The 27,596-nt window shown below is 40.4% G+C and overlaps 1 protein-coding gene across 2 annotated transcripts in view; it reads left to right on the top strand.

The window, feature by feature from the left end:
* PTPRR (protein tyrosine phosphatase receptor type R) overlaps positions 1–27,596 on the top strand; it is a 144,372-nt gene that overhangs the window by 110,632 nt on the left and 6,144 nt on the right. For both annotated transcript variants that reach the window (XR_011854903.1, XM_072146714.1), the window contains exons 7-12: positions 4,457–4,643; positions 6,668–6,752; positions 12,359–12,438; positions 17,771–17,908; positions 20,527–20,637; positions 23,032–23,189. Coding sequence is in view for 1 of the 2 variants with exons in the window: in XM_072146714.1 (XP_072002815.1) it covers positions 4,457–4,643; positions 6,668–6,752; positions 12,359–12,438; positions 17,771–17,908; positions 20,527–20,637; positions 23,032–23,189 (759 nt within the window). In the remaining variant the exon portion in view is untranslated. The remainder of the gene's footprint in view (positions 1–4,456; positions 4,644–6,667; positions 6,753–12,358; positions 12,439–17,770; positions 17,909–20,526; positions 20,638–23,031; positions 23,190–27,596) is intronic.

The raw sequence follows: 27,596 nt of genomic DNA, 5'->3' as shown, positions 1-27,596 counted from the left end.
AATTATGATGTAAAACATAGCTAAGTGCAAGTCTTATATATGAACATGACATGATGCGAAGAGTGCCAGGTTGATTCCCCTGCTCAGATGGTATCATACAACACTTATGAACGCTTATAGTGACGTCAACCTTAAGAACATTCAAAAAAAGATTTACAATACAAATCTCAAACTTAACAAAAACAGAAGTGGTTTTAAGCCTTGGGCATCTTGTAGGAACATAAAAGTCCCCCAAAAGGTCCAAGGTATGGGTGATGCATCCATTCGTGTTATGATCCCGAATGCGGGGCCAACACAGAAGGAGGCAAACAAACCCAATTATGGGAAACGTGTCGGACATCAAAACCTCGACTCAACTCCTAAACAGTACCGACCACCACGGGCTAGCATCTTAAACTTGAAAAGGATACCGTAGGTGACAGGGAGCCACCGCCTGAAAAAACAAAGAAAGAAGAAACCCCAAGTCACTGGAGTTGCTTCAGTGCCGTGCAACCCCTCTTCCTTTAACTTTTTGGACCTTTCGGTGCAGTGCGTGAGCGTGTGGAGGTCGAGGGGGATCCAGACGACTCCGGGGATCTTCTGCGCTGTTTTCTATTAGTGTTACGTTGCCAGGTCGGTGATAATGGCGGGTCCGGTGAGGGTAATCTCCATTCTGGGATCACTGGAATCTGCAGGTCCAAGGTAGTGCAAAAGTCAGTCAAATCGGCTGGAGAGCGTAATATGGCTGTTCTGCCATCCTTACGGGCCGTCAGGCTAAAAGGAAATCCCCATCTATAGGATATATCAGCTTTCCGCAGTGTCTCCAGTAGGGGGCGTAGTGTTCTCCTCCGCTGCAAAGTGACCCACGAGAGGTCTTGGAATAACTGAATCTGCGCACCCTTAAAATCAATATGTGGCCTGTTTCGTGCTTTAGCCATAATCTCCTCTTTCAGAAGGAAATCTGTAATGCAACAAATAATGTCTCTGGGGCGTCCAGAAACTGGCTTTGGCTTAAGTGCTCGGTGTGCTCTATCCATTTTGATAGGATCCTCTGGGTTCCTTCCCAGCAGGGATGAAAACAGGAGATTGAGAACCTCTGGGACATTTTCGACATTCTGTGCTTCCGGAACTCCCCGGACTCTGATGTTGTTTCTGCGACCTCGAATATCAAGGTCTTCCACATGCGACTGTAGATCTTGAATTTTCTCTGATTGCTCTAAGAGGCGGGAGTGGAGAGTGTTCACTACTCTTCTAGAGGAAGCATGGTCATCTTCTAGTTGATCCACCCTGTTAGCTATTGCTGTTAGGTCTTGTCGCATTTCAGCTATAGCCGACCTGCATGTGTCCTTAACTTCAAGTATCAGCGCCTGAAAATCCTGTTTAGTGGGTAACTGATGCACATGAGACCACCAATCTGCAGGCGGATGTCGCTGTGGACCTGATAGTGAAGATTGATGCGATTCTGGAGACCAGTCTCCGGGACCCAGTTGGGGTCTTAAGGCAGGGGGTGTATTAGCATAATCCATATCTTCCAATGCCCTATTAGAGGGACTCTGCGTATGGTAGTATTGTGGCCTCTGTGGAAGAGGGGAAGCTGCAGTAGGGTCAGATGATAAGGCCTGGTGACTAGGGCTTGGCTGCAGGCATGTAGCTCCTGCTGGTGTGGCTAGGTCAATGAGCAGGGGCAGCTCCCCTGTATGACCCCCCTCAGATAGGGATAAAGAGCTCTGGGCCGGAGGGTGTACCTTAGGAGGGCCGTTCTCCCACTGCCCTTTGCTGTCTCTGGCTGCTCCCCGCTCCTCCGTCTGATCCCCGGGGTGCAGGGCCGCTGTGACAGGTAGAGGCGGATCCTCTGTGTCCGCGTGTAGCGGGGCCTCTGCGCTCGGCGCCATCTTGGGTCCGGCGCGTGTCTCCCGGACCACATATTCGTCCAGTGTGCGGGGAGCAGGAGTGCCGGAGCGGTCCGGCGAGGCTCCCTGTGCCTTGCCACGGCGGCGGTTCCCCATGTGGCGGCGGTTCAGGGCCGCTGTGAGTGCTTTTTAAGCAGAAAAAAAGCCCGGGTGGACGGAGCTCCTGTCTCAGACGTCCGTCCTGGTCTGCATCCGGACACGCCCCCTTCATCTGCAACTTTTTAATTGTACTGGTATCTCTTTTGCATTTGTCTGCAGACAACAGCTTACAGTCTACAATAGATTACAAGGGCATTATGAGAATTACTCATATTAAAGGGAGCCTGTCACCACACTAACCCCCAAGCCCATTAGCAGTACGTTCTTCTGTAAAATGTACAGTCCCTGGAGGTCTTTTCACCATATTGCTAGGTTGTCGCATGATGAAAAATCTTTTTTATTATTTTTTTTTGTATGATGCAGTCAGGCCTTCAGGTAACCCCGCCTCTTGCAGTCATACAATCCCGCCTCCTTCAGTCAGCCAACCTAGCCTCTTACAGTCAGTTTGCTCTGCTTACTTCATGTATATGACGTCCCAGCTCTCCCTGCTAATTGCTAATTGTCATTCTCTGACTATCTGAAAATCTTCTACAACTCCTAGCATGTCATGCAAAGCAATGCATGCACAGTGTAGTGTAAAATGCCAGCACTTAGATCATAGGCTCACTGTGGATGTGCAAGATCTCCAGATAGTTGTAGAAGTGCAATAAGAAGGCAATACTGGGACACCAGAAGCATGGAATGGGCAGAGCAAACTGACTGTAGAAGGCGGGGTTACTTGACTGCAGGAGAGTGACTGCCTGAGAGCATCATACAAAACAATAAAAGATAATTTTTCATTCATGCTGCAACTTAGAAATATGATAAAAAAAAAGACCTCCCGGGGACCATTATATTACAGAAGTAGATACTGTAATATACATGGGGGTCATTTACTAAGGGCCCGATTCGCGTTTTCTCGACGTGTTACCCGAATATTTCCTATTTGCGCCTCACGATAGGACGGTGAACTTCAGTGCATTCCGATGGTCTTCAGTGCAGCAGCGACACCTGGTGGATGTCGCCGGACTCGAATCCACCGCAGAGAACGCGCCGCTGGATTGCGAATGGACCGGGTAAGTAAATCTGCCCCATGGTAGTAGTGAATTGCTTATAATGTATCCAAATTTGTGATACTTTTCCATATGGTAAATTCATATACAGAATGTCTAGGGATACAGTCATTCTTCATTAAACTATGCATTAGCAGGGAGTTAGCAGTACTAATATTTAACTAATGTCTTCCTCCTATCCGGGCATTGGCACTTGGTACTCATCACCATCCAGGCATCAGAGTGCTGATGGACGAAAGAGTGACATCATAAGAGGAAGTTACTCCCTTATCTCACATTCCAAACCTAAAAACGACATTGTTTTATAAAGACAATTGCATAGAGTGCCAATGTCTACAGTGCTGCATATAGCTGAATGAATATCACTTACATGAATATCAATCTACACTGAATGTAATTGTTTCTAATTTATGTAAGTAAAGGTTACAGCTCACAGTATATCATTAATGCATTTCAAGCACAACCACGCTCTTAGTCATGGCCGTGACTCAGAGTGTGGTTGCATTCATATGCATTGGTGATATGATGTTACCTGTGCCGTACATGCTTTATGGATAGTTTTGATATTTTCAAATAAAATCTGAAGACAATGGGGAACATTTACTTTTACCGATCCCCGATCCGGACTGTTCAACGAGGATGAACTCTGCCGCAATTCATAAAGATCGTGCGTCCGATATCCTGCATGTGTCACTTCCCCAATCATGTCCGCCGGAGTTCACCTTCTTCTTCCCGCTGCATGTAAGTGCTTGGCTTGAGACACAATTTTGAAGTTAAATCCCGCGGTTTGTCCGAATCCGTCGGATCGTCCGACGACCCCCCCCCCCCCCCCGATTTGTGACGCATGAAAGCCAGTGCAATTCCGCCTGAATCTGATGCTGTGCGCCAAAAATCCCTTTTAAATCCCTGTCCCAGCCGTGCAAAACGGAAATCGTTGGGATGTCCGACGAAAGTGCTGTCCACGGGACCCTTAATGTATGAGCCCCAATAGTTTTTAACAACTGAAGTGCTGGTAGCTTGAGCATGTGCACTGCTGTTCAGTCTACACTTTATGGGGCTGCCAGAGATAACCAAATACAGCCCAATAGAAATGAAAGGAGTGAGTACTTGTCTCATCCGAGGATACAAGGGACCTCAGGTGATCAGTGCAGATTCAAACCGTAGATCCTCTATAATCACCAAGTTATTATTGGGTAACTAGACAGAACTGCGACTAACATGAACCTGGTCCATTTAAAAAGTGAATATAAAATTCATGCTTGCTGGCCACTACCAATATGAACATGTTAGATGTGATTCCGTATTCTTTGTGTGACAGGTTTAAAATACATTTTTAATAGAAATGGATATTGCAGATTTATTTTAGACATTTTTTATTCTCCATTTTGTTAATAAAGTTTTCATCTTTTTTTGCAGGAGAGGTTCTAATGTGTCACTTACACTGGATATGAGTGGCTTAGGAATGGTAGAACCTTTCAATGTGGCTCCAACACCAAGAGAGAAAGTAGCTATAGAATACCTCCAAACAGCCAGCCGTGTTCTGAGCAGACAGCAGCTCCATGATGTTGTTCAAAGCTCCCATTTGCTTCATACAGAATTCATGGTATGTGTAACTATGATGGAGGTCTGACATGTTACATTGGAGTATCTCTAAAGTTATCCTTTTCAACTTGTTAAAGATTGTTTGTTTATTAAATGTTTTATTGATAGAATACATTGTTTTACCACAATAGTGTGAAATTTTAGTTTCTCCTTATTGAACTCCATAGTTGCCTATTTTTCTGTTATATTTTTGGAAAAAGCTGAATACCAAGGATGAAATAATATACACTCACCGGCCACTTTATTAGGTACACCATGCTAGTAACGGGTTGGACCCCCTTTTGCCTTCAGAACTGCCTCAATTCTTCATGGCATAGATTCAACAAGGTGCTGGAAGCATTCCTCAGAGATTTTGGTCCATATTGACATGATGGCATCACACAGTTGCCGCAGATTTGTCGGCTGCACATCCATGATGCGAATCTCCTGTTCCACCACATCCCAAAGATGCTCTATTGGATTGAGATCTTGTGACTGTGGAGGCCATTTGAGTACAGTGAACTCATTGTCATGTTCAAGAAACCAGTCTGAGATGATTCCAGCTTTATGACATGGCGCATTATCCTGCTGAAAGTAGCCATCAGATGTTGGGTACAATGTGATCATAAAGGGATGGACATGGTCAGTAACAATACTCAGGTAGGCTGTGGCGTTGCAACGATGCTCAATTGGTACCAAGGGGCCCAAAGAGTGTCAAGAAAATATTCCCCACACCATGACACCACCACCACCAGCCTGAACCGTTGATACAAGGCAGAATGGATCCATGCTTTCATGTTGTTGATGCCAAATTCTGACCCTACCATCCGAATGTCGCAGCAGAAATCGAGACTCATCAGACCAGGCAACGTTTTTCCAATCTGCTATTGTCCAATTTCGATGAGCTTGTGCAAATTGTAGCCTCAGTTTCCTGTTCTTAGCTGAAAGGAGTGGCACCCGGTGTGGTCTTCTGCTGCTGTAGCCCATCTGCCTCAAAGTTCGATGTACTGTGCGTTCACAGATGCTCTTCTGCCTACCTTGGTTGTAACGGGTGTCGATTTGAGTCACTGTTGCCTTTCTATCAGCTCGAATCAGTCTGTCCATTCTCCTCTGACCTCTGGCATCAACAAGGCATTTCCGCCCACAGAACTGCCGCTCACTGGATGTTTTTTCTTTTTCGGATCATTCTCTGTAAACCCTAGAGATGGTTGTGCGTGAAAATCCCAGTAGATCAGCAGTTTCTGAAATACTCAGACCAGCCCTTCTGGCACCAACAACCATGCCACGTTCAAAGGCACTCAAATCACCTTTCTTCCCCATACTGATGCTCGGTTTGAACTGCAGGAGATTGTCTTGACCATGTCTACATGCCTAAATGCACTGAGTTGCCGCCATGTGATTGGCTGATTAGAAATTAAGTGTTAACGAGCAGTTGGACAGGTGTACCTAATAAAGTTGCCGGTGAGTGTATATATATTGAGCAATGTGTATGTATAATGTACATATATATGTACAGCACACACAACATACATGTACATAGAGCACATACATTTTCAGTTCACACAATATGCACACTTTACATTTAGAAAAACAATGGATGTGAAGCAGCACCGTATATAAAGGAAAAACCGGGTGCAAGTCTTCGAAGAGGTTCAGACAGGAACCAGAATGTAGCGTAGTCACACGATGAAGCAGCACTCCGTATTAGAAAAATGGTGACTTTATTCCACCATAAAATTGCAACGTTTCACCTTATCATTAAAGGCATTTTCATGCTTGAAAATGTGGAATGTCATCAATTTTCTCAAGGTATGAGATTGATAAAGTTAATTATAGATTTTTCTGGGAAGGTAGTTTAGGTTTGGACATTATAACAATGAAAACAGTATTTTCAGCAGTGAACAATACTCCCGAAAGCTCGTCTAGACATTTCCAAACCTTTGAAACCTAACAATAACTGAGAAGCTACATCAATGATAATTTGAAGTGTTCACAGCATAGTGTAAGTGGTACTTATTTCATGCCATTGTTGTGTGTCTTTATCAGGAAATACCAATGAATTTCATGGATCCCAAAGAAATTGACATTCCAAGTCATGGAACCAAAAACCGCTACAAAACTATATTGCCAAGTAAGTCATTTAGATGGAGAATATTTCTTTTAAAGTTTAGCTTTGTTTAAAGAGATTTCATCACAAGCAAACTGCAGACAGTTTTAGGTATTACCCCCATAAAGAACTTTGTAACCACACCTGTTATACAGATATATAAATTTAGTAAGGCCAAATGCACATGAACATGTCACCCTGGCCGTAACCCAGGCAAGCATGTGGCCGGGTTCAGGAGAGTGGAGGGGTGTACACTCCTCACCCCTCTCAACTACATAGAAAGCCAAACAGCAAAATATAATGATCATGTCACTTTTCTTGTGCATCCTCACGTTTTTGCACACATGTTTTTCTACATAGAAGTCTATGGGCATCAAATCAAAAAAGGCTTGTAGAAAAAACATATGCAAATCCACAACAAAAAACACACTACAACACAAATCTGCATTAAAAACTTGCATATTTAATGCAGATTTTACCCATAAAGATAATATCATTTCTGAATTGGCCGTAAAAATGTAAAATAAAATTTGCATAACAGTCGTGTGCAACAGAACAACTTGGAGAAATTTATTTATAAGCCATGGATTGTAAAATTCCAAGTGAAACAGAGGTCTCCTCACACTGCATTGCAGTTCTTCCTGTCTGCTACTGGAGTAGCAGTACTTTCTTCTTCAGTGGTATGGTCTCTTTAGTTTATTTGTGCCACAATTGCACCATTTACCTGCAATTTCTGACAAAAATGGGGCTTTTTTATAGGTCCACATCTGGATTTTAGCGATATAACAGGTACAAGTAAAACTGAAAAATTCTTTCACTTCTAACTTTGGTAGGTGAATGGAAAAGGCACAGATTTTGGTGCAAATATCCTAAAAAAAAGTTGCAAATATAAGAGAAAAAAAGAGAAAACTACGTAAGACTACCTAAGTGTATAGAACACTGAGATCTGACAATATACTGTACTATACATGACCTTCTAATGCTATCTGCCCATGTTGCGGACTAAGGGGCAGATTTCATTGAGGAAATTCCACAGCATAACACAATATTATTAAAGAGAATGTGATTTGGAAAAAGTTGCATGGCAATTGTTGCTTACTGCAGAAAGTAGATAATGATCATGTCACTTTCCTTGTGCATCCTCACGTTTTTGCACACATTTTTTTCTACATTGAAGTCTATGGGCATCAATTCAAAACAGATTAAAAAACGCTTGCAGAAAAAACATGCAAATTCACAACAAATAACACGCTACAACACAAATCTGCATTAAAAACTTGCAAATTTAATGCAGATTTTACTCTTAACAGGCCATTCTCTCAAAGATGATATCATTATGAATTGGCCGTGGAATGAAAAATAAAATTTGGTCCTAAATGTGGTGTTATGCCAAAAACTATTTCATATTTATGTTGTGTATGATAATACACAGGGAAGCTCATAGATAACTTTGTTCCACAGGCAGAATAAGCAGTTTTGTTGAGATTGCTTGTCGTGTCCAGCAGAGGTCACAATTTCACAGATTAAATTATCAGTAACTGGAAAATGTCCCATCTTTCTTAGTACTATGAAAAGTCGTGTTAAAAGAATACAGAAAATAAAGACATCTGATGTTATATTCACACGACCAAGCCGATTATCGGCCACGGAAAGCTGACATTTTCATTCCAGTTTTCCTGGCCAGTTTGTAACCCTTTGGCATGCATTTTACATTGATCCTCATAAACTATAGTGAAAAGTGATCAGTGAAAACAGTTCAGTTCAGGATATGCTCTAGTCTTTACAACAGACACACAGAGGAAAATGTATCATATGCTGGCGTTCCTGCGTCCCTGCCCCTCCTGCACCAACGGATAGATCAAGAGGCCTCGGCATGGAGGAAATAATCGCAATGGTTTGCTGTTCGCTAGCTACTTCTATGAATTTCAGGGCTTTAAAAACAGGCATGTGAATTCATCCATTAAAAAGTAACTTTTGAACTAAACAGCACACTAGTGATGTGAATAAGCTTTTAGGTATTTAGAATTTATAGCATCTCCACATATTATGCAGTAAGCATATAACAGATGTCACTCTTCTAGGACCTACGCTTACCTCCAGAACATGGGTCTTGAGTTGGGATCTGCATCTATGAGACACCCAGTATGAGATGGGGATACTTCTTTAATAAAACCCGTTTTAAAGACAAGAAAAGATTTTACTGTAGTAGAATACTGTAGTAGGTAATGCAGGAAAAATGATAAATTACATACATTCTACAGTTTATGTAATTTATCAAACTAAGTAAGCCAACATGCAACTTCTCTGCTCACTTTCGGGGAAGTATGCAAATACGCTTTCCAAGATGCTAAATGGAAAACAATGCCTCCTTTTGCTACCTTGAAAGGCAGCCCCCTTAACTCCAAGTATGACATACAAAAAGTCTAAAAATATGGTGTGGGATTAAGCCAAACCAGTATATCTATTCCAGAATGAACAGACTCCCAACTGTAGACAGCATTGTTACGACCTGGTTGGGTCTCCTCAGTACAGTGTAGGGAACTGGTGTGGCTGTGTTTTTAGACTGAAGGGGGCTGCCTTACAAGGTAGCATAAGGAAGCATTGTTTTCCATTTAACACCTTGGAAACTGTATTTGCATACTTCCCAGAAATCCCTCTTGGAGCATCTATGACATTAAGCCTCCACCCGCCTATAGAGTGGCCTTAATTGGCAATGTCTAAGGAGAACTCTTACCTTCTTACCTCTGCTCACTTTCATAAAAGGTGACCGGGGAGGGGCCTCAGCTCCTCCATGAAGCTCATCTCATTTACTATTACATATAACAGTAGCTGGTGTAGATAAAAGATCTAGGCCATGTTTTAGTGGGTGGAGATTTCACCACAGAACCTTATTAGTTTTGACATACATATATATATATATGTGTGGAGGGGTATATAGTGTCAAACACATTCTTTACCCTCTCAGAAATCATATATTCAGGTTTACATAGTAGACTGTGCCATAAGATGAGGGCATCTTAAACTGTGAAAAAGTCATCAACGTCTAGCACCCTGGTAACTGGTTTTCACTTAGGTCTAGTATTTGCAAAAACATGGATGTGTAATAGTATATTATTGCAGCTTTCCCCCATTTAGATTAGTGAACCCGAGCTTCAAAACCACTCATAACCTGTAGTCAGACATCCCTCCCAATTTTCGATAGTGTGAGAGAAACATAAGTTGGCTAAATTAAAGTTTGTCCCTAACTCTGGCCCCAACTCTTTCACCCTTAGAAAACCCCCATTATATTATCTTCCCCATAGTCCTCCAGGCATCACCATGTCTTGTTTAGTGAGATCCTAGTAGAATAAGTTTTAATAAGAAGATTATGATTCTGCAGCTCAGCATTATCTTTTTCTTTTGCTATCGGATATGTGAACCTGTAAATGGATCTTCTTCACTGTTCTTCACAAACCTACCAGCATACAGTAATTGGACATTTTTCTCCAACCCAAAACTATACCTGAGTAATCAATGTCAATATTTCCTGATATCCACCATCAGATGGGTGGAGACAGATAGTCTGCCCAAAACCAGCCATTTCAGACAAACCAGTAGAGAGCCGATTTAGCATAGTTCTAGTACCCAATATGCTAACTAGGTTCTCTACTGTCAAATGGATGATCCTGGGCTGTAGCTGACAGCTTGACTCTACTCATCTAAAAATAGTTTATTTATTCAGGAATGCTGGGAGCTGGAGAGAGAGAATGGAATCAGTTCAAATTCAAGGTGGTAATGAAAGAATCCCCTTGGATGAGATAAGAGAACTAGCAAGGTGCTCACCACCATATAAAATTATATACCTAGTGTTCAGGGCCGGTTCTAGACAAAGTGGGGCCCTGGGCAAAACTAAAAGTGGGGCCCCAAAATAAAACTATTTTATGACCAGTCACAGTCAGTAAGAGGCTCCCTTTAGTATGGTAAAACAAATATGTAATATGGTAGAATTTTATAGGAGATAGATGATAGGGAGATTGAAGGGCAGCACAGCGGCTCTGTTGTTAGTACTACAGCCTTGCAGCGAAAATAAATATGAAAGATGATAGAGATTTTTAGATGCAGAACTATAAAGTAGATGATGTATACAGTAGATAGATATGAGAGATAAATACAGTAGAAGAGAAATAGAAGATTGATTAATAAATAGAGAAAAAGTGAGATATATAAATGGTCACATTAGAGATAGATAAGTAGACCAATACTTGTATAGACAGGGGAATTCAGCCAAGGGGTATTAACCCTTTCACTGCCCAGCATTTCTGGATATTTTGTCACATTATTGACCAGAGCAATTTTTATAATTTTGACGTTTAAAAATAAAATTGAAATTACAGAAAAAAGAATTAAAGTAAACCCAACAAACTATATATTTTCTGCAAGCAGACAATTGCCCCATTTTCGAAATTGCATTAAAGAGTTTATAGACAGAGCCGCCTTCATGCAGTATTGATTTAAACAGAAACATTTTTTTAAAAATACTTACAATTTTACTTTGATGGCAAAAAATGTGCTCCAAACAGAAAATATTTACCTTCACATCTCTTAAATGTAATAGATGGACATGTGTAGAGTTTACAAATGTCCTATATTGATCTCTTCACATAAATAAATCCAATTAATATCACTAAGACTGTAATAACTAGATATCTTCTTTTAAGCTAGAAATTTTAAGACAGTCACAACCTGCAAAATATAGCAATAAAACAGAATAAAAAGTAAAGGCGCCATAAAACCTATATAATTTTGAAAGCAGACAACCCAGCGATGCATTTGGCATCTGGGAGGAGCAGCAGCTCCTGTGTGCAGCAAATTCTCCCTGCAGCCTGATGGCTAAGAATCTGGAGGGGGATACATTTCAGGGGGCTGTATCTTATGAAAGAAGAGAGCCTCCTCTGTGTGTTTCTAAGTGTCAGGAAAACAGAGATATTAACTGTCAAACTGCCATCAGGAGTGATTTTTATATATATGAAAATGGCACCTGATATTCTCACTTTAAGGATGCATTCTCACTACCGCAAGGGGGACGTATATACGGCCGACGTATATACGGCCGATATACGTCCCCCATAGACGCCAATGGGCGCACGGCGCCCTACGGGAGCTGTACCCCGGGAAAAAATAGGACATGTCCTATTTTTTCACGGCATACAGCGCCGTGCGCCATGTATCCCTATGGAGAGGAGCGGGGGTGAGCAGCGCTCTACCCCTCCTCCTCTCCCCGCGCGCTGCTGTGTGCCCGCCGTGCTACGGTACGGCGGGCACCAGTCGTGTGAATCCAGCCTTAACTTGAATATCTCTGGATCCATGGCACCTAGAAACAAAATTCAAGATTCATTTGAAAGAAGAGATTCTCCCCTCTCAGGGGGCTCTGGGCAATTGCCCACTTTGCCTACCCATAGCGCCGGCACTGCTAGTGTTTATACACTTCTGATGGAGGACTGCAACTAACACATGGTATTATTGTTTACCTTCATTGTTGAACTTGATGGAGATATGATTTTATTCAACCATACTATCTACATGTAATTATATATATATGTATGAGCTACTTTATATCTTCATTATCAATCCAATGTCCCTTTTTCTATTAGATCCAGTGAGCAGAGTGTACTTAAAACCAAAGAATCCAAAAGATGCGTTGAGTACCTATATAAATGCCAACTACATAAGGGTAAGTATCGTCTGTATATAAAACATCAGTTGACTAATGTTATCATTCATATGTTGTCACTTTAACTCATCATTTCCAATCAATACTATCTGACATACAGCATTATGGATACTGACCAGGGGCAGAGCTAGGTTGTCAGATTATTTTCAAGGTTTGCAAGATGATTTGTCACAGTTAAAGCTTGTTGAGACAGGTCATTCCCCAGTACAGTATTGAAAGTATTGAACCAATCCAAGCTTTGAAGAATGGGTGACATAGAATTACACAATATTTTATTCTATATAGGTTGCATAGGACACCAGAGTAGCTATTTAAAATAAAGATTTAAGGATATAAAGATGATGAAGTCCACACATGATAGAGCGGGTGGTTTCACATGTTTTGGAGATGTCCAAAGCTTCATAGATATTGGAGGGAGGTATTTAGTGTAATTAATGAAATTTGTAGCCCAGGGCTGTTCACACGACTAGGGTTCCCCAGCATCCAAACCAACTTTGTGCCCCAAGGCCTAAACTCTGCCTGACGATATCACCAGAGCCCGTACTTGCCTCCTTTTAAGGAAATGGTCACTGAAAAGCCCCCCATAAAAGAAATGTCCGCAGCAGAGCCCCCATAAATGAAATGTCCACTGCAGGGCCCCCCATTAACCTCTTCCCGCTCAGCGTCCGATATATCGGACGCTGAGCTCAGTGACTTAGCGCTCAGCGTCCGATATATCGGACGCTGAGCTGATGCCGGTTTGGCTCAAGATCTGAGCCGAACCGGCATCGGGAAACACGGGGTGCCGGCTGTGACTGATAGCCGGCACCCCAGTGTAACACCCGCGATCGGAGTTGTCTCCGATCGCGGGTGCTTAACCCGTTAAATGCCGCGGTCAGCGCGACCGCGGCATCTAACAAGCATCTGGGGGGTCTTTCCCCCACGATCGGCCCCCCCGAACCGTTTTCGGGGTGCGCCGATCGTTGCTATAGTAACTCTGGGGTCCGATCTGGACCCCAGAGTTACCTGCAAGAATTGCCAGTAAGATGGCGTCTGTGACGTCATCTTACTGGCACAGTGCCAGCCTATGCAAGTGTATAGGCTGACACTGATAATACTCTGCAATACATGAGTATTGCAGAATATTATCATGAACAAGCAATCAGAGGATTTCTTGTTCATGTACCATGGTATAAAAGTGAAAAAGTAAAAAAAAAAATGTTATTCAATAAAAAAATAAAGTAATAAATCACTAAAAATGCCCAAAACCCCCAAAACATATAAAGAGACATATAACTAAAAACAAAGTCTAAATCATAACACAAACCCCACATATATAGTATCACCGCGTCCGTAACAACCCGTAGAATAAAAGTAAATCATTATTGAACCCCCACGATAAACGCCGTAAAAAAAAACTGCTATAAACCTTCCAAAAATTATGATTTTTAGCTATTCAATCCCACAAAAAATGCTATAAAATGCGATCAAAAAACCATGTGTACTCCGACATGATACTGGTGCAAAGTACAACATGTCCCGCAAAAAACAAGCCATCAACCAGCTCCGTAGCCAAAAAAGTAACAATGTTATGCCACTTGGAAGACGGCAATACATAAATGATAGATTTTTCCCCACATTAGGGTTTTGTTTGACAAATTTAGTAAAACGTAAGAAAATATATTCAAGTCTGGTATCCCCGTAATCGTATCAACCCATAGAATAAAGATAACATGATTATTAGTCTATACGGTGAACACCAAAAAAAAAAGAGTAAAAAATCCAGTACAGAATTGATGCTTTTCTACTCCTGCCCTCAAAAAAAGTTCCTAAATTTTCAACAATAGGTGATACCAACCCCAAAATGGTAACAATGGAAAAAGCATCTCATCGCGCAAAAAAAATGGCATCACATGGCCCCAATAACGCAAAAGCGAAAATTTTATAGCCTTCAAAAGGGGCCAATGAGGAAACTAAAATCCTGGCAGCTGCAGGGCGCTCCTTCCCTTCTGCGTCTCGCTGTGCGCCCATAAAACAAGTAACGGCCACATGTGGGGGGTCGTTGTACTCAGGAGAAATTGCAGAACAAATTGTATGGTGGGTTTTCTCTTTTTATATTTTGGAAATGTGTAAATTTTAGTGCTAAATGAACGTATAAGGGAACAATTTGACCATTCTAAATTTCACCTCCATTTTGATTCAATTACTATGAAGATCTCAAGGGGTTAACAATCTTCGTAAAAGCGGTTTCTGATAGCTTGAGGGGTGCAGATTTGAAAATGGGTTGGTTATATACGGGGGTTTTGATGCTAAATATGTAAAATTTCATTCCAAACTGTATTTATCCCCAAAATAGTCAATTCTGAAAATCCGGAAAAGCGATATTCTTTTTGTAAGCCGCGTGACATCAAAATAAATTATCCAGACATATCAAAAATTATGAAAATGTAAAGTAGACAAATGGGAAATGTTATTCAGCAACTTATTTAGGTGGTAAATCTATCTGCCTGGAAACGCAATGATTTTGAATTTCGAAAATGGCAAATTTTTCAAAAAATTTATCATATTTTCTTTTTTTTTGTAAATAAACGCAAAACTTATCAGGCAAAATTTACCACTAAAATGAAGTACAACATGTGGGGAAAAAACAATCTCAGAATCGTTTTGATAAGTAACAGTGTTCAAAAGTTATAACCATATAAAGCGACGCAGGTCAGAATCCAAAAAATCGGGCTGAGCCTTAACCTGCAAAATGGCTGCGTCCTTAAGGGGTTAAAGAAATGTTTACTACAGGGCCCCCATAAAAAAAAGTTTACTGCAGTGCCCCCCATAAAAGGAATGTCCACTGCAGGGCCCCTTCCTTTACAGAAATGTTCACACAGAGCCCCCTTGGAAAAAAAAAAAGTCTATGCTCACCTCTGTCTTCTCCCCGCGGCTCTGTCATCTCCTATTCCACTATTCCGGCCCGAGTGCGTCACATGTCTGCGACCCTGCCATGTCATATTGTATGTGCCCAGGCAGCAAGAGGACAGAGCCGCTGGGCCGGGGAGAAGAAGCTAAAAGGTGAGTATAGAATTTTTTTTAACCCAGCGATCTTCATATAAGGCCCGGGTATACCTCCTTTATGAAGTTACACCATTGGGGTACAGTATAGGATGCAGAGACAGGAAAATCAAACTATGAAGAAATGGGGAAAATGGTTACAGTACTCTAAAGATTAAACTGAGGAAAAATACAGTCTCTGAACATGAGGAGAAAGGGTTTTTTTTGTTTTTGTTTGCCTCCTCCTTATCAGGGTGGACGGGGGTAGGGAAAAGGGGAAGAATATATGCTTATTGTGGAAACATTTGTGATAATAATAATATAACTCTTTCTTTATATAGCGCACACAGATTATGCAGTGCTGCACATAGCATGTCAAATTGGTCCCTGTCCCCATGGGGCTCACAATCTAAACAACCTAACAGTATGTTTTTGGAGTGTGGGAGGAAACCGGAGTACCCGGAGGAAACCCACGCAAACATGGAGAGAACATACAAACTCTTTGTAGATGTTGACCTGGTTGGGATTCGAACCCAGGACCCCAGTGCTGCAAGGCAGAAGTGCTACTCACTCAGCCACCGTGCCGCCCTCATTTGTATTGTATTTGAGGGATATATATGTATCTTCTCTTTTTATATGTGTCTTTTTTTAAATCAGAAACACACTAACTGATGCCCTTCAGTTCATGACATCCACAATACTGTTTAGAATGATGTCTAATTCAGATTGCACATAGGCAGAAAGAACCTATCAAACTCACTGTATTAGGGCAGATGAATGTGAAAATAGGTTGTGAGGCGTCCATTTTTAAATGGACCACGGCTTTTATTTTAACATACTGTAAAACCAATCTGTTTGGTAGAAGAGCATCTCCTAGTTAGAACTGCTTTTCACGGATCACTCATACACGTTAGTCTATGAAGTCAAAAAATGGATACCAAACTTCTGCAAATCGGCTGTAAACAGCAGATGTTATAGTCTGTATATAGTGTTTTTTAGAAGATTTTGGTGACATTCACATTACCAGCCATGATAAAAAGGAAATATGTTTTAATGCATATATTGAAAAACATGTATATAATTTCTAAAGAAGACCAGTTTCTTTTTGAGAGATTACTATAGCAAGTTCCCCAAATATATGCCCCCACTGATGAAGCATTTTGCCTGATTTCTCAGAGAACAGAGCCTCTACATTCTCTTTACTTCTCCTAGTATTCCGACAGTGGTAGGAGAACCTTACCTGACATCATTGGGTCATGTGACACCCTCAAGTCACATGACCCAGGAAGCAGGGCACTGATTACATGTTACAAGCTGCCTGTGCTCTGCAGCTACTAGTGATGGGAATTACGGCTCTTCTTAGTGAGCTGGCTCATTAGGCTCCTCTCACTAAGAAGAGCCGTCTCTTCTGGCTCCTGAACAGCTCCCTACAAAATATACAATAGGGAGCCACAGGTCAGTCAATCACCCCACACCACTCCACTTTTAACCCAATTGTAACGGGTTAAAGGGGGCGTGGTGAGCTGTTCGGGGCGGGGTTAAGTGAGCTGGCTCACATCGTTCACGAACCAGAGCCGGCTCTAGCAGCTACAGATTGTGAGTAGCTGGGGAGCTGCAGGAGAAGGGGAGGGCAGTGTCACAGAAAGGATAAAGAGCAGATGGTGCTATACCTGGTGCTATATGTGTGTTTGGGGGGAGGGGGGGGGAAACTGAGAGGATGGGGAGCTGAGGGTATGTAGGGGTTTAGTAATTATAAGTGGTTGAAAGCTATTTGTGTGTGTGGGAGGTTTAATTTAGCAGAGCTATGCGTGTTTGTGCACAGATGTAGCAGTGCTATCTGTGTGCATGTTACATAGCTGTTTGTGTGGGAGCTATTGCAGAGATGTTAGTGTGACAACCAGAGAATTTTTATTGGTGTGTCTGATAGTAAAGTGCAGCTTATAGTCTGAAAAATATGTGTTCATTTGTGTGAAGGCCCACACAGTAGAACACTTCTCTTAGGAGGGTTCTTCTAGCATAAAGGGATAATCCAAAACCCAGGTAGGAATGAAATTAATATGTTTAGATATTTGATGTGCCTTTTATTCTTAGCTACAAGGGTTTTTTTTTTTTTGATGAAGCGTTTCACAAGATATAACTACAATGATTATTTATAGTACTATGCTACCTTATTGGAACAGAAGGCCCTTGGATGTCTACACCTTTTACACCATGTTTGTGAACTATAGATTTATACAGAACTGTGAAAATCTCCCTGTAAATAGACGCTAAATAAGAAGTAATTATACTGACTTGTGCATTGTCTTGGCAGGGTTATGGTGGTAAAGAGAGAAAATTCATTGCTACACAAGGACCAATGATCAACACAGTCAATGACTTCTGGCAGATGGTTTGGCAAGAAGATGTCCCGGTCATTGTGATGATCACCAAGCTCAAGGAAAAAAATGAGGTATATATTATTATCAAAAAATCATGAACATACAATTTTTTACATAATTGGTACTTCTTTGCTATTTCTGTTGTGGCCTGACTTGTTGACTGTCCTTCCCTGTTTGTGTTGTTTGTTTGTTACTTGTTTGCACTGGCGTAGGGGGGGACTGATGCCCAGGTAATGGCCACCATTTAGGATGGATTAAGTTAATATGAGGGTAGGGCTCTTTCGGGGTTTGAGTTTAGGGGTAACTCCCTGTTTGTCTTCCCTGAACCTAGTCCCTTCATTACACTGAGCTAAAACATTAATTAACACTTCAGGGCGCACACAAATCAAGGGATCCAGTAGGGGAAAGTGGGTCGATTCTTAATTGAAATGGACCATGGCTTTTTTTTAACATACTGTAAAACCAATCTGTTTTACCTCCACATTCAATGACTGCTCAATAGGATCATACATTTTTACTATAAGGAGCATTCTAACAACTTTTTTTATCTATCATGTTATCTCTATTGTGTATCATAAACAACTTTTTAGAATAGATGCCCAAGAATGTATCAAGAATGTATAGATTTTTGCTGTCATGAAGGCTTTAAGCAATGTAATTGTTCCATCAAATATCATTTTATTATACATGTGAAGACTCTTGAGTTCTTTAATCATTTTCCCTTAAAAGGGGTTGTCCGAGTTTGTTAAAAAGTCTAGAGGTGGCCTGGAGGTGTGACCACCATCCGTTGGTGCCGTGCCCCTGTTTGTTTACAAACAGGCATGCTGGACTCCGACAACTTCCAGCTGCCTTGCACACATACATTCATCCCCTGTCCCAACTATCAGAAAACAATTTCAGAATCATCTGGATACGCTAAAGCATTCCAAAGTTCTAATCACTTGTCAGGAAGGTGCAAAATAGCTATGTCCTTAGGGGATTTATTCCCAGAATACCCAGCAAAGCATGCATAGCCTTTATGGAAAAACACTTTCTTCCCAGAATGGAAAGATATTTTACTGGCATAGGCCTTTAATAATACAATGTTGTGCCTATGAGCCCTGATAAAAATATAAGCTGTAGGGTGTGGCATGGAAAAATTGCTATCCTGCTTAGCCGGTCAAGGAGTTTCGGTTCTGTAGGCTTGTTTGGTATCGTAACCAAGGTGCCCATATTTTTTGAAAGGTGTCATGCTTCCTGTGGATTTTACTTAGGAGTTCCTCTAGGGTGCAGATTTCATGTACTTTTGCTATCCATTGTGCAAAAGCTGGAGGGTCAATGGACCGCCATAGCTGTGGTATCAGCGGTTTTGCTGCAGCGATTGAGTGTGTCACTAGCAAGCTACGTCTTTCTATCCTGCTCCCTTCTGCTAGGATGCAATGTTCCCCAGCCCCTGCTAAGCATATACATCAGCTGTGCTGATGCTGTGATGTAAGGACAGTGATCTCACTAGGAATACATCCCTAACACTATACAGTGGATACATCTGTGCCATATGTTGTAACGACACATCAGGAATTTGCCCGACGTGTCCTTAAAACGTATAGTAAAAAATGTTTAAAAAAGTGTACCACATACTAAAAATTTTAACATCACATTTTCACTTATTAATTTCTTTTTTGTCACATTTGATGAAGAGTTGCACCATACCTCTAACATTCTCTAGATGCATCTGAAGAACACATTTACTACTAATAATTCCTATAAATGTCTCCACTTTCTCCTTGGTATATTGCTGACGTGTTTGGCTCCTGTGTAAGGCCTGCTTCTATGCATATTGCCTATTCCATGTCCATCTATAGAGAGTGGACTGGTCAGGGTACAACTGTATTTTTAGACCTTTGTTTTCCCATGTTTATCTTTTCCCTTAGATTCATAGGGAGGAGTAGAGGCGGCAGATCAGATAATGTGACAATGTGAACATTTCCACAATGGGTGGCTGCTGAACTTTTCAATGTTTTCTTTCCCCTAATCATCTTATAAGGGAGCTTGTCACAATATTTCAGACAGGGATTTTGCTGCGCCCATGCATGTAGCTCACTCCAGTGCCTCTTGATATTACTTGGTAGAAAAGCTGCACAGGTCAGTTGGACATAGCAGATTCATAGAAATCTTCATTTTTTGCTGTTGTATATGTGTGTATGAGCAGTTTTATGTTAATCATTGTTGTATGATGAAGATATAATAGTTGTCACTTTTCAGGAAAATATTTGACAAACATGTTGTGTGCACGGTAACCATTAGAAATGTTTGCAGATCAGTGATACTGTTTGTGTCTATCAGGGGATGTTCCAATAATATATTGACATTATCAATGACTTTCAATGAATGACAAACATATGCATCTTTATTTTCTGTGCCGTATAAGCCATTAATATGGTCTATTGACTGCAGTTGGCAAGGCTACACCATGTGCATGTTATGTAGGTTAAACACAAATGTATAATAACATATACATAATATTGTACATATGAACACAGGGCCAAGCAGATATTTAACCACAGCGCATACATTATATAAAGGTTGACTTTAGGGTGGTCTTACCACTGTACAACCTTATTAGCATATGTAAATAGTATATTAGGGTATGTCAAATGACACATATTGTATAACATTGTATTTGAGATAACGATTATATTCTTTTCCACAGAAATGTGTCCTCTACTGGCCAGAAAAGAGAGGAATATATGGAAATGTGGAGGTGCTTGTTAATAGTGTCAGTGAACATGAATACTATACAATTCGAAATCTCACATTGAAGGTAATGCACTAAAAGGGTCATAGTTGGATGTGTGAATGTAGCATCATTTGTTATAATACATCCTCCCATTATGAGTGTTTCTTCAATTGCACCTGTTGCCATGAAAACATGGATTCATTGGATGGAATGAAACACTGGTTCAAGGCACTATTCACAGGCCAAAGTGCAATTTTAGCTGTATAAAAATATCAACTTAATACATTTAATGATGATGTGTGATGATCTGTCAGGATTTAGCAGTATAATCACAAAAGGTCTCATGGCTTTAATATCACCATGCACGGATTCTGGCATTCTGCATAAGCAATCAGACAGGATCTTCTGACATCCAATAGGTATATGGGCCACCTGCAAGTCCTTGAGATCTAGTCATGGGTGAAATGCAGATAACATTTTTACCAGCACATATTGGTGTCTCTGAGTGCCTCTTTCCAGCAGTAAAGATCCATTCTGAGCCACTCAGAGCATTAAGGTATATGGATAGATGGATAAATACCTGTCTCATGAACTAAGCTGCATATATTTTGGGGCAGATGACTAATCCTGACTAATACTTATACATTGTACATTAAGACTAGAATAATTTTATGATATTACATGACATCTTTTTTTCTTATCTTACATAAACTATTTGCTGGTCTACTTTACAACACAATGCGGCAGATTTATCAAGCTGTCTGAAAGTCAGAATATTTCTAGTTGCCCATGGCAACCAATCACAGTTCAGCATTCATTTCTCCAGTGCTCATCAATATTTTAAAGGAGAGCTGTGATTGATTGCCATGGGCAACTAGAAATCTGCCCCAATGTGCTGCATTACAAACATTACAAAAAGTGGCTAAAACGATAATTGTGCTACCGGATATGTACACCTCTATTGGTGCACATTCTGCCTCCAAGAGTCTCTTAGCTGTACATAGGGGAAACATTTAGGGGGGTATTTATTATGGCCTTTCAAATAGAAAGCTGTTTGTGTTTTTTTTTTCTCTCTGTGCCTCTTGCACCTGAATTTATGAAGTGTCGGCGCCATTATATTGGTGTTTTCCAATAGTCTCAACTTGTTCTTTTTTTGGGAGCAAAATTTTGGCGCCGCTTGTGAAGCCACCAGTTTTCTGGCGCTTCTATTTTTCAAACACATTTTTTGGTGCAAGTTGTGGCACAAAAGTAGCCCAGCTGGTCTAGGGTGTTCCAAACCTTTCAGCCCATGCGCCACAAACTTACACCCCACTGAAAAATATAGCACGGTTCTAGCGCAAGCCTGTGCCAAAATTATTAAATGCCCCTCTTAAAGTCTTGCCTAAATAGAATGCACATATATTGGTACCATTTATTACTAGAATATTTTCACTAATGCCAGCGGAAAATCTGCCTCAAATTTTGACATTTCATATAGGCAGCATGCACCACTGAAACCTGTCCACCACAGAAAAAAGTCACACAGCAGAATGCAAACATTTACAATTAAATTTTAATTAAAAAACACAAATAAATGCACCTGAACTCCAAACTTCAGGTGCAGCAGCCTTTATAAATTTATAAAATAGAAATGTAAAAGATTAAAAAATATATATTTATCAAAAAGTGAACTTATTTGTAGCCTAAATGGCATAACTTCTCATAATTTTTTATTCTGATAAATGTTAACTCTTCACTTTTTCTATAGATAACTACAGTAATATAAACAATTATACCCTCGTCCTTCCCCTCCACATTTTCTTCCATTTATATGTCACATAAAGGAAACCTGTTTAGGTAACATAAGTGCCACAATTAAAGTTGTTTTCTGACTAGAGAGAACCCCTTTTAGGAACCCGATCAGCAGATCACTGCAGTTGGCTTTTACTGTACCAAGAATAGACAGAGTAGACAAAGAAGAGTAAGGGGTGGGAAGTAGACTAATAAAAAAAACTTCCAGAAAACCCCATTAATAAATTTTTCTAGGATAACAATGTTGATAACATAAGCATAAAATAGTTCCACAATATCAGTTTTGAGGAGACTAACACCCAGCACTTTCACAGGTCACCTGTACTAAGCACTTGATAAACTGAGAATGGAACAAGAAGCAGACAGCTCCAATCTCTATTCTCAGTGTAATTGCTCAGCTCCTATTCAAATGATTGAAATATTATCTGCAGTAACCTGGACTGGCCTCTACAATGGGAACAGAGCAGTCTGCTTCATAATCTGAAACATCTGACCTATGCAATGTTGGGTCTTGGACTTTCCTCAAGCTGACAGTGAAGACCTTTTCTATAATTATTTTTACTCAATTTTGATTGCATAGATGATACTGTGAGGAATGACTATGTCCCTTAAATTAATGCCATGATAATAAGCTACTTAATGTTAATATATTATAATACATCTGTATAATAGCATCTTTTTTTTCAGCAAGGAAGCCAGTCACGCATAGTGAAGCACTACTGGTACACCTCCTGGCCTGATCACAAGACTCCAGACAGTGCTCAACCTCTCCTTCAACTCATGTTGGATGTCGAAGATGACAGTAAAGCTTTTACAGGCAGGGGTCCAGTGGTAGTACACTGCAGGTAATATCTTCTATCATTCTAGAATTCAATTTTTCAGTTCTCCATTTTTAACATTAAATAATTTCCTGCATTGAATTTTATGCATCCTCTCATTTTTGTAGGATGTTAGGCAGCCTATAACACGACAGGGCATTGAAGGGAATGAGCTCCATTGCACAGCAGATTTGCATTGTTACTTTGTACAGGCTATAATATCTTTATTTTTTTTTTGAGGGCTGCAAGGAGAAGAGGAAACCGGTGGTAAGAACAGAGTCTAGTATTTTTAGGGAGGCTCTGCTAGACATTTAATTAATGAGAGAAAGCTTCTGCAAATTTTATCAAGGAGTGAGCTGTTCTGGACAATTTATTAATGAGGGACCTTTGCTGGACATTTTATTAATGGATGGGGTTTTGTGGTCATTTTATTAATGAGGGGGCTCTGCTGGACACTTTATTAATAAGTGGAGTTTGCTACTGGACATTTTCATAATGAGGGGAGGCTCTTGGACATTTTAAGGCTGTATTTCCCACCCTAGGCTTATACTCCGCTAATATGTTTTCCCTTTTTTTGTCGGCTTACAATACAGTATATTTAGTAGTCTTTTTTATTTTTCCCAATTTGAGAAAATCTCATTTGTTTTTGTATCGACATCTTTTCAGAGGCTTAACTTTCATAGTTTTCTGTTGACAGAGCTGGTTGAGGACTATTTTTTTTAACACAAGAGTTCTTTTCTATTCAAAAGTTCAATTCAATAGTATCCGTTTGGGGAGAGTAACTTTTTAGAACTTTTTTTGAAAAGGGATTTGATGAAAAATCTATATTTTTGTTCACTTTTTTTTATGGCATTCACCAAGCAGGTGATATTTCAGATTTATTGTTGCAGACACAGCGATACTAAATATGTGGGGTTTTTGTGGTTTTCTACTTTACATGATTTATATTTGTAATAGTGGTATTGTTGGAACTTTCTCTTAGATTCGCCCTCTAAGATACACTGGGGTTCCAATCCAGGGGGAATACATGCAAGGGTATAAACAGATGATCGGTTGAACTGATTGTTATTCATCAAAAATTGTAGATTCACACTGAAGGCATCGGAACTAGGAATTAACACATGTGGAATTAACAAAAAAGTGTGAAACAACTGAAAATATGTCTTGTACTCTAGGTTCTTCAAAGTAGCCCCCTTTTACTTTTATTACTGCTTTTCATACTTTTGGTATTCTCTTGATGAGCTTCAAGGTTTAGTCACCTGAAATTGTCTTCCAACAGTGTTGAATGAGTTCCCACTGATGCTTAGCACTTGTTGACCCTTTGCCTTCAATCTGCAGTCCAGCTCACCCCAAACCATCCCGATTGGGTTCAGATCTAGTGACTGTGGAGGCCAGGTCATCTGGAATAGCATCCCATCACTCTCCTTCTTGGTCAAACAGCCCTTAAATAGCCTGGAGGTGTGTTTGGGGTCATTGTCCTTTTGAAAAGTAATGGTCCAACTAAATGCAAACGGAATAGAATGCCACTGCAAGATGCTGTGGTAACCATAGTGGTTCAGTATACCTTCAATTTTGAATAATTCCCCAACCAACAGTGTCACCAGCAAAGCACCATCACACCTCCTTCATTCTTCACAGTGGGAACCAGGCATGTAGAGTCCATTAGTTCACCTTTTCTGCATCACACAAAGACACGATGGTTGGAACCAAAGATCTCAAATTTGGACTCATCAGACCAAAGCACAGATTACCACTGGTCTAATGTCAATTCCTTGTGTTCTTTAGCCCAAACGGGTCTCTTCTGCTTGTTGCCTGTCCTTAGCAGTGGTTTCCCAGCAGCCATTTTACCACGAAGGCTGCTGCACACAGTCTCCTCTTAACAGTTGTTGTAGAGATGTGTCTGCTGCTAGAACTCTGTGTGGTATTGACCTGGTCTGTAATCTGGGCTCCTGATAACCTGCGATTTCTGAGGCTGGTGACTCGGATGAACTTATCCTCCGCAGCAGAGGTGACTCTTGGTTTTCCTTACCTGGGGTGGTCCTCATGTCAGCCAGTTTCTTTGTAGCGCTTGATGGCTTTTGCAACTTAGGGACACTTTCAAAGTTTTCCCAATTTTTCGGACTGAGTGATCTTCATTTCTTAAAGTAATGATGGCCACTCATTTTTCTTCACTTAACTGCTTTTTCTAGCCATAATACAAATTCTAACAGTCTATTCAATAGGACTATCAGCTGTGTATCCAAATGACTTCTGCACAACACAACTGATGGTCCCAACCCCATTTATAAGGCAAGAAATCCCACGTATTAAATCATTCTGGTGACTACCTCTTGAAGCTCATCAATAGAATGCCAAGAGTTTTCAAAGCAGTAATCAAAGCAAAAGATGGCTTCTTTAAAGAACCTAGAATATAAGACATATTTTCAGTTGTTTCACAGTTTTTTGTTAAGTATATAATTCCACATGTGTTAATTCAAAGAGTTGATGCCTTCAGTTTGAACCTACAATCTTTATATTCATGGATTACAGAAATGAGTGAGAAGGTGTGTCCAAACTTCTCTCTTCTGACTAGCCAGTTCTACTAAGGGAACTATCGATGTTGGCACAAGTAAAAACAACTGTATAGCAGTATATTGTGACTATACTGCTTTTATATTACAAATTGCCTAATGACATCTATGGATTCCCAGCTGTCATTATATAGCAGGTCCCAAGATGTCAGTGCATCGATTCGTTGCCCTCCATTAAGCAAGGTGCTGATCGGCTTTTAAAGATGGTGCAATACTGTTGATTGGCACAGTCATACCTGTCCAAAGCACCTAACAGGTTAACTGCTGCAATCAGTGTCAGCACTGACCAAGGCAGGTACCGGTCAGTGCTGACTCCTGTCTTTGTATGGAGAGGGCTCAGTCCATGAGCCCTCTTCTTATAACACTTCACCACCACCCAACCTGTTTTTGCTTTGGCTGGTCATGAAAGGGTTAATAGAAGAAAAAGCTTTATTACCACAATGCAGGGAAATTTTTACTGTATCAGAGAAAAGTGTTCCTGTCTTAAATAGCAAGGAGAGTGATTAGGGAAAGATGTTTCAAATGGACTGATTGTGAGGTTAACGTGGTCTAGTGTTGGGTGGGGATGGTAGATTAACGTGGTCTAGTGTTGGGTGGGGATGGTAGATTATGTTTGATGAAGATTAACTGCTTAGAATTTTTTGAGTATAAAAATCAATAAAAAATAATGTTTAAAAAAGGGCAAGAAAACAATAAAACATAACACATCTATTACTGTACTATCAAAAATTATGTCACTGCTTATATACACCCCCTACCTACATAGAGCATGCCTAGAAAACTCCAATATTTTTTTTCACAAATCAGTAACTCCTGTCATGTAAAACAACTTTGGCTATTTATATATTATGTGCAGTAGTTTCTTAGGTATTCTCAATATATACACCTGTGATTCTTACCTCCTCTTTCCGTGCTGATTATGTCTGTGAATCTGTCGAGTATTTACACAAAAGATAAAGGACATTTTCAGAGAGGGTTGGGGCTGTTGCTCCCTACTCACTCTGGAGGGAGAAAGGGGAGATCATGTGATAGTCTCTGTCTGTAGCTAGCAAGGGAGCCTTTTGCCTGAGGCTCTGTTGATGCAAAGGTCTCCTGCAAAGAATAGTGAGGTAGGTCTCCCTCATTTATATCACCCAACCGTCCTGGATCCAGCGGGACAGTCCTGGATTTCTGGCTTTCTCCCACTGTTACTGGACATTAGTTCCCTGCTTCATCACTGTGCCTCTGCATATGTAGGCAGAGATACACACAGCAGCAGGAGAGGAAAACAGGATATCAGTGGGGAAACAGAGAGAGATGAGTAACTGTATTTATTGTTTTTATTATTACAAAGCTATAAGGTAAAGGAGAGGTGAGGGGCCACAGTATGAGAGACAGGAGAAGAGGGGCCACAGTTTGAGATTTAGGAGAAGAGGATGTGAAGGAGATGCTGACAGTTAGAACACGCTAAAATACTATTGTACAGTATTGAATTGAAGGTGTGATGAAGGTATTGCACCTTCTAGTCCCCTCAAGGGATAAAATAACATTTTTTTTAAAAAAAGTAAAAATTCACTGTTTTGGAAATATAAAACAAAACAAAATAAAACAACAAATTTCCCTTCATTCCAATCAAACAGTTTAAATGTAATTAAAAAAAATTACTAAAATACCTTTATATTTGCCCCATGTATAAATATAATCTTTAATTTATTCCTCAATTCCACAAATATGTTACAAATGTGATCAAAAAGTCACAAATTAAAGTTCCAATCAAAATTAAAGCATGTCATACAAAATAAAGGCTCCAACTAGTTTCATTGGTGGGAAAATAAAGATAAGACTTTATGAAGATGGCGATTTTTTAAGAATAGCGTCTTCATTG

This window comes from Engystomops pustulosus, chromosome 4 (genome assembly GCF_040894005.1).
Source record: "Engystomops pustulosus chromosome 4, aEngPut4.maternal, whole genome shotgun sequence".
Taxonomy (NCBI): domain Eukaryota; kingdom Metazoa; phylum Chordata; class Amphibia; order Anura; family Leptodactylidae; genus Engystomops; species Engystomops pustulosus.
The sequence above is the reverse complement of the archived record's forward strand: the minus strand, read 5'-3'. Positions and strand labels throughout refer to the sequence as shown.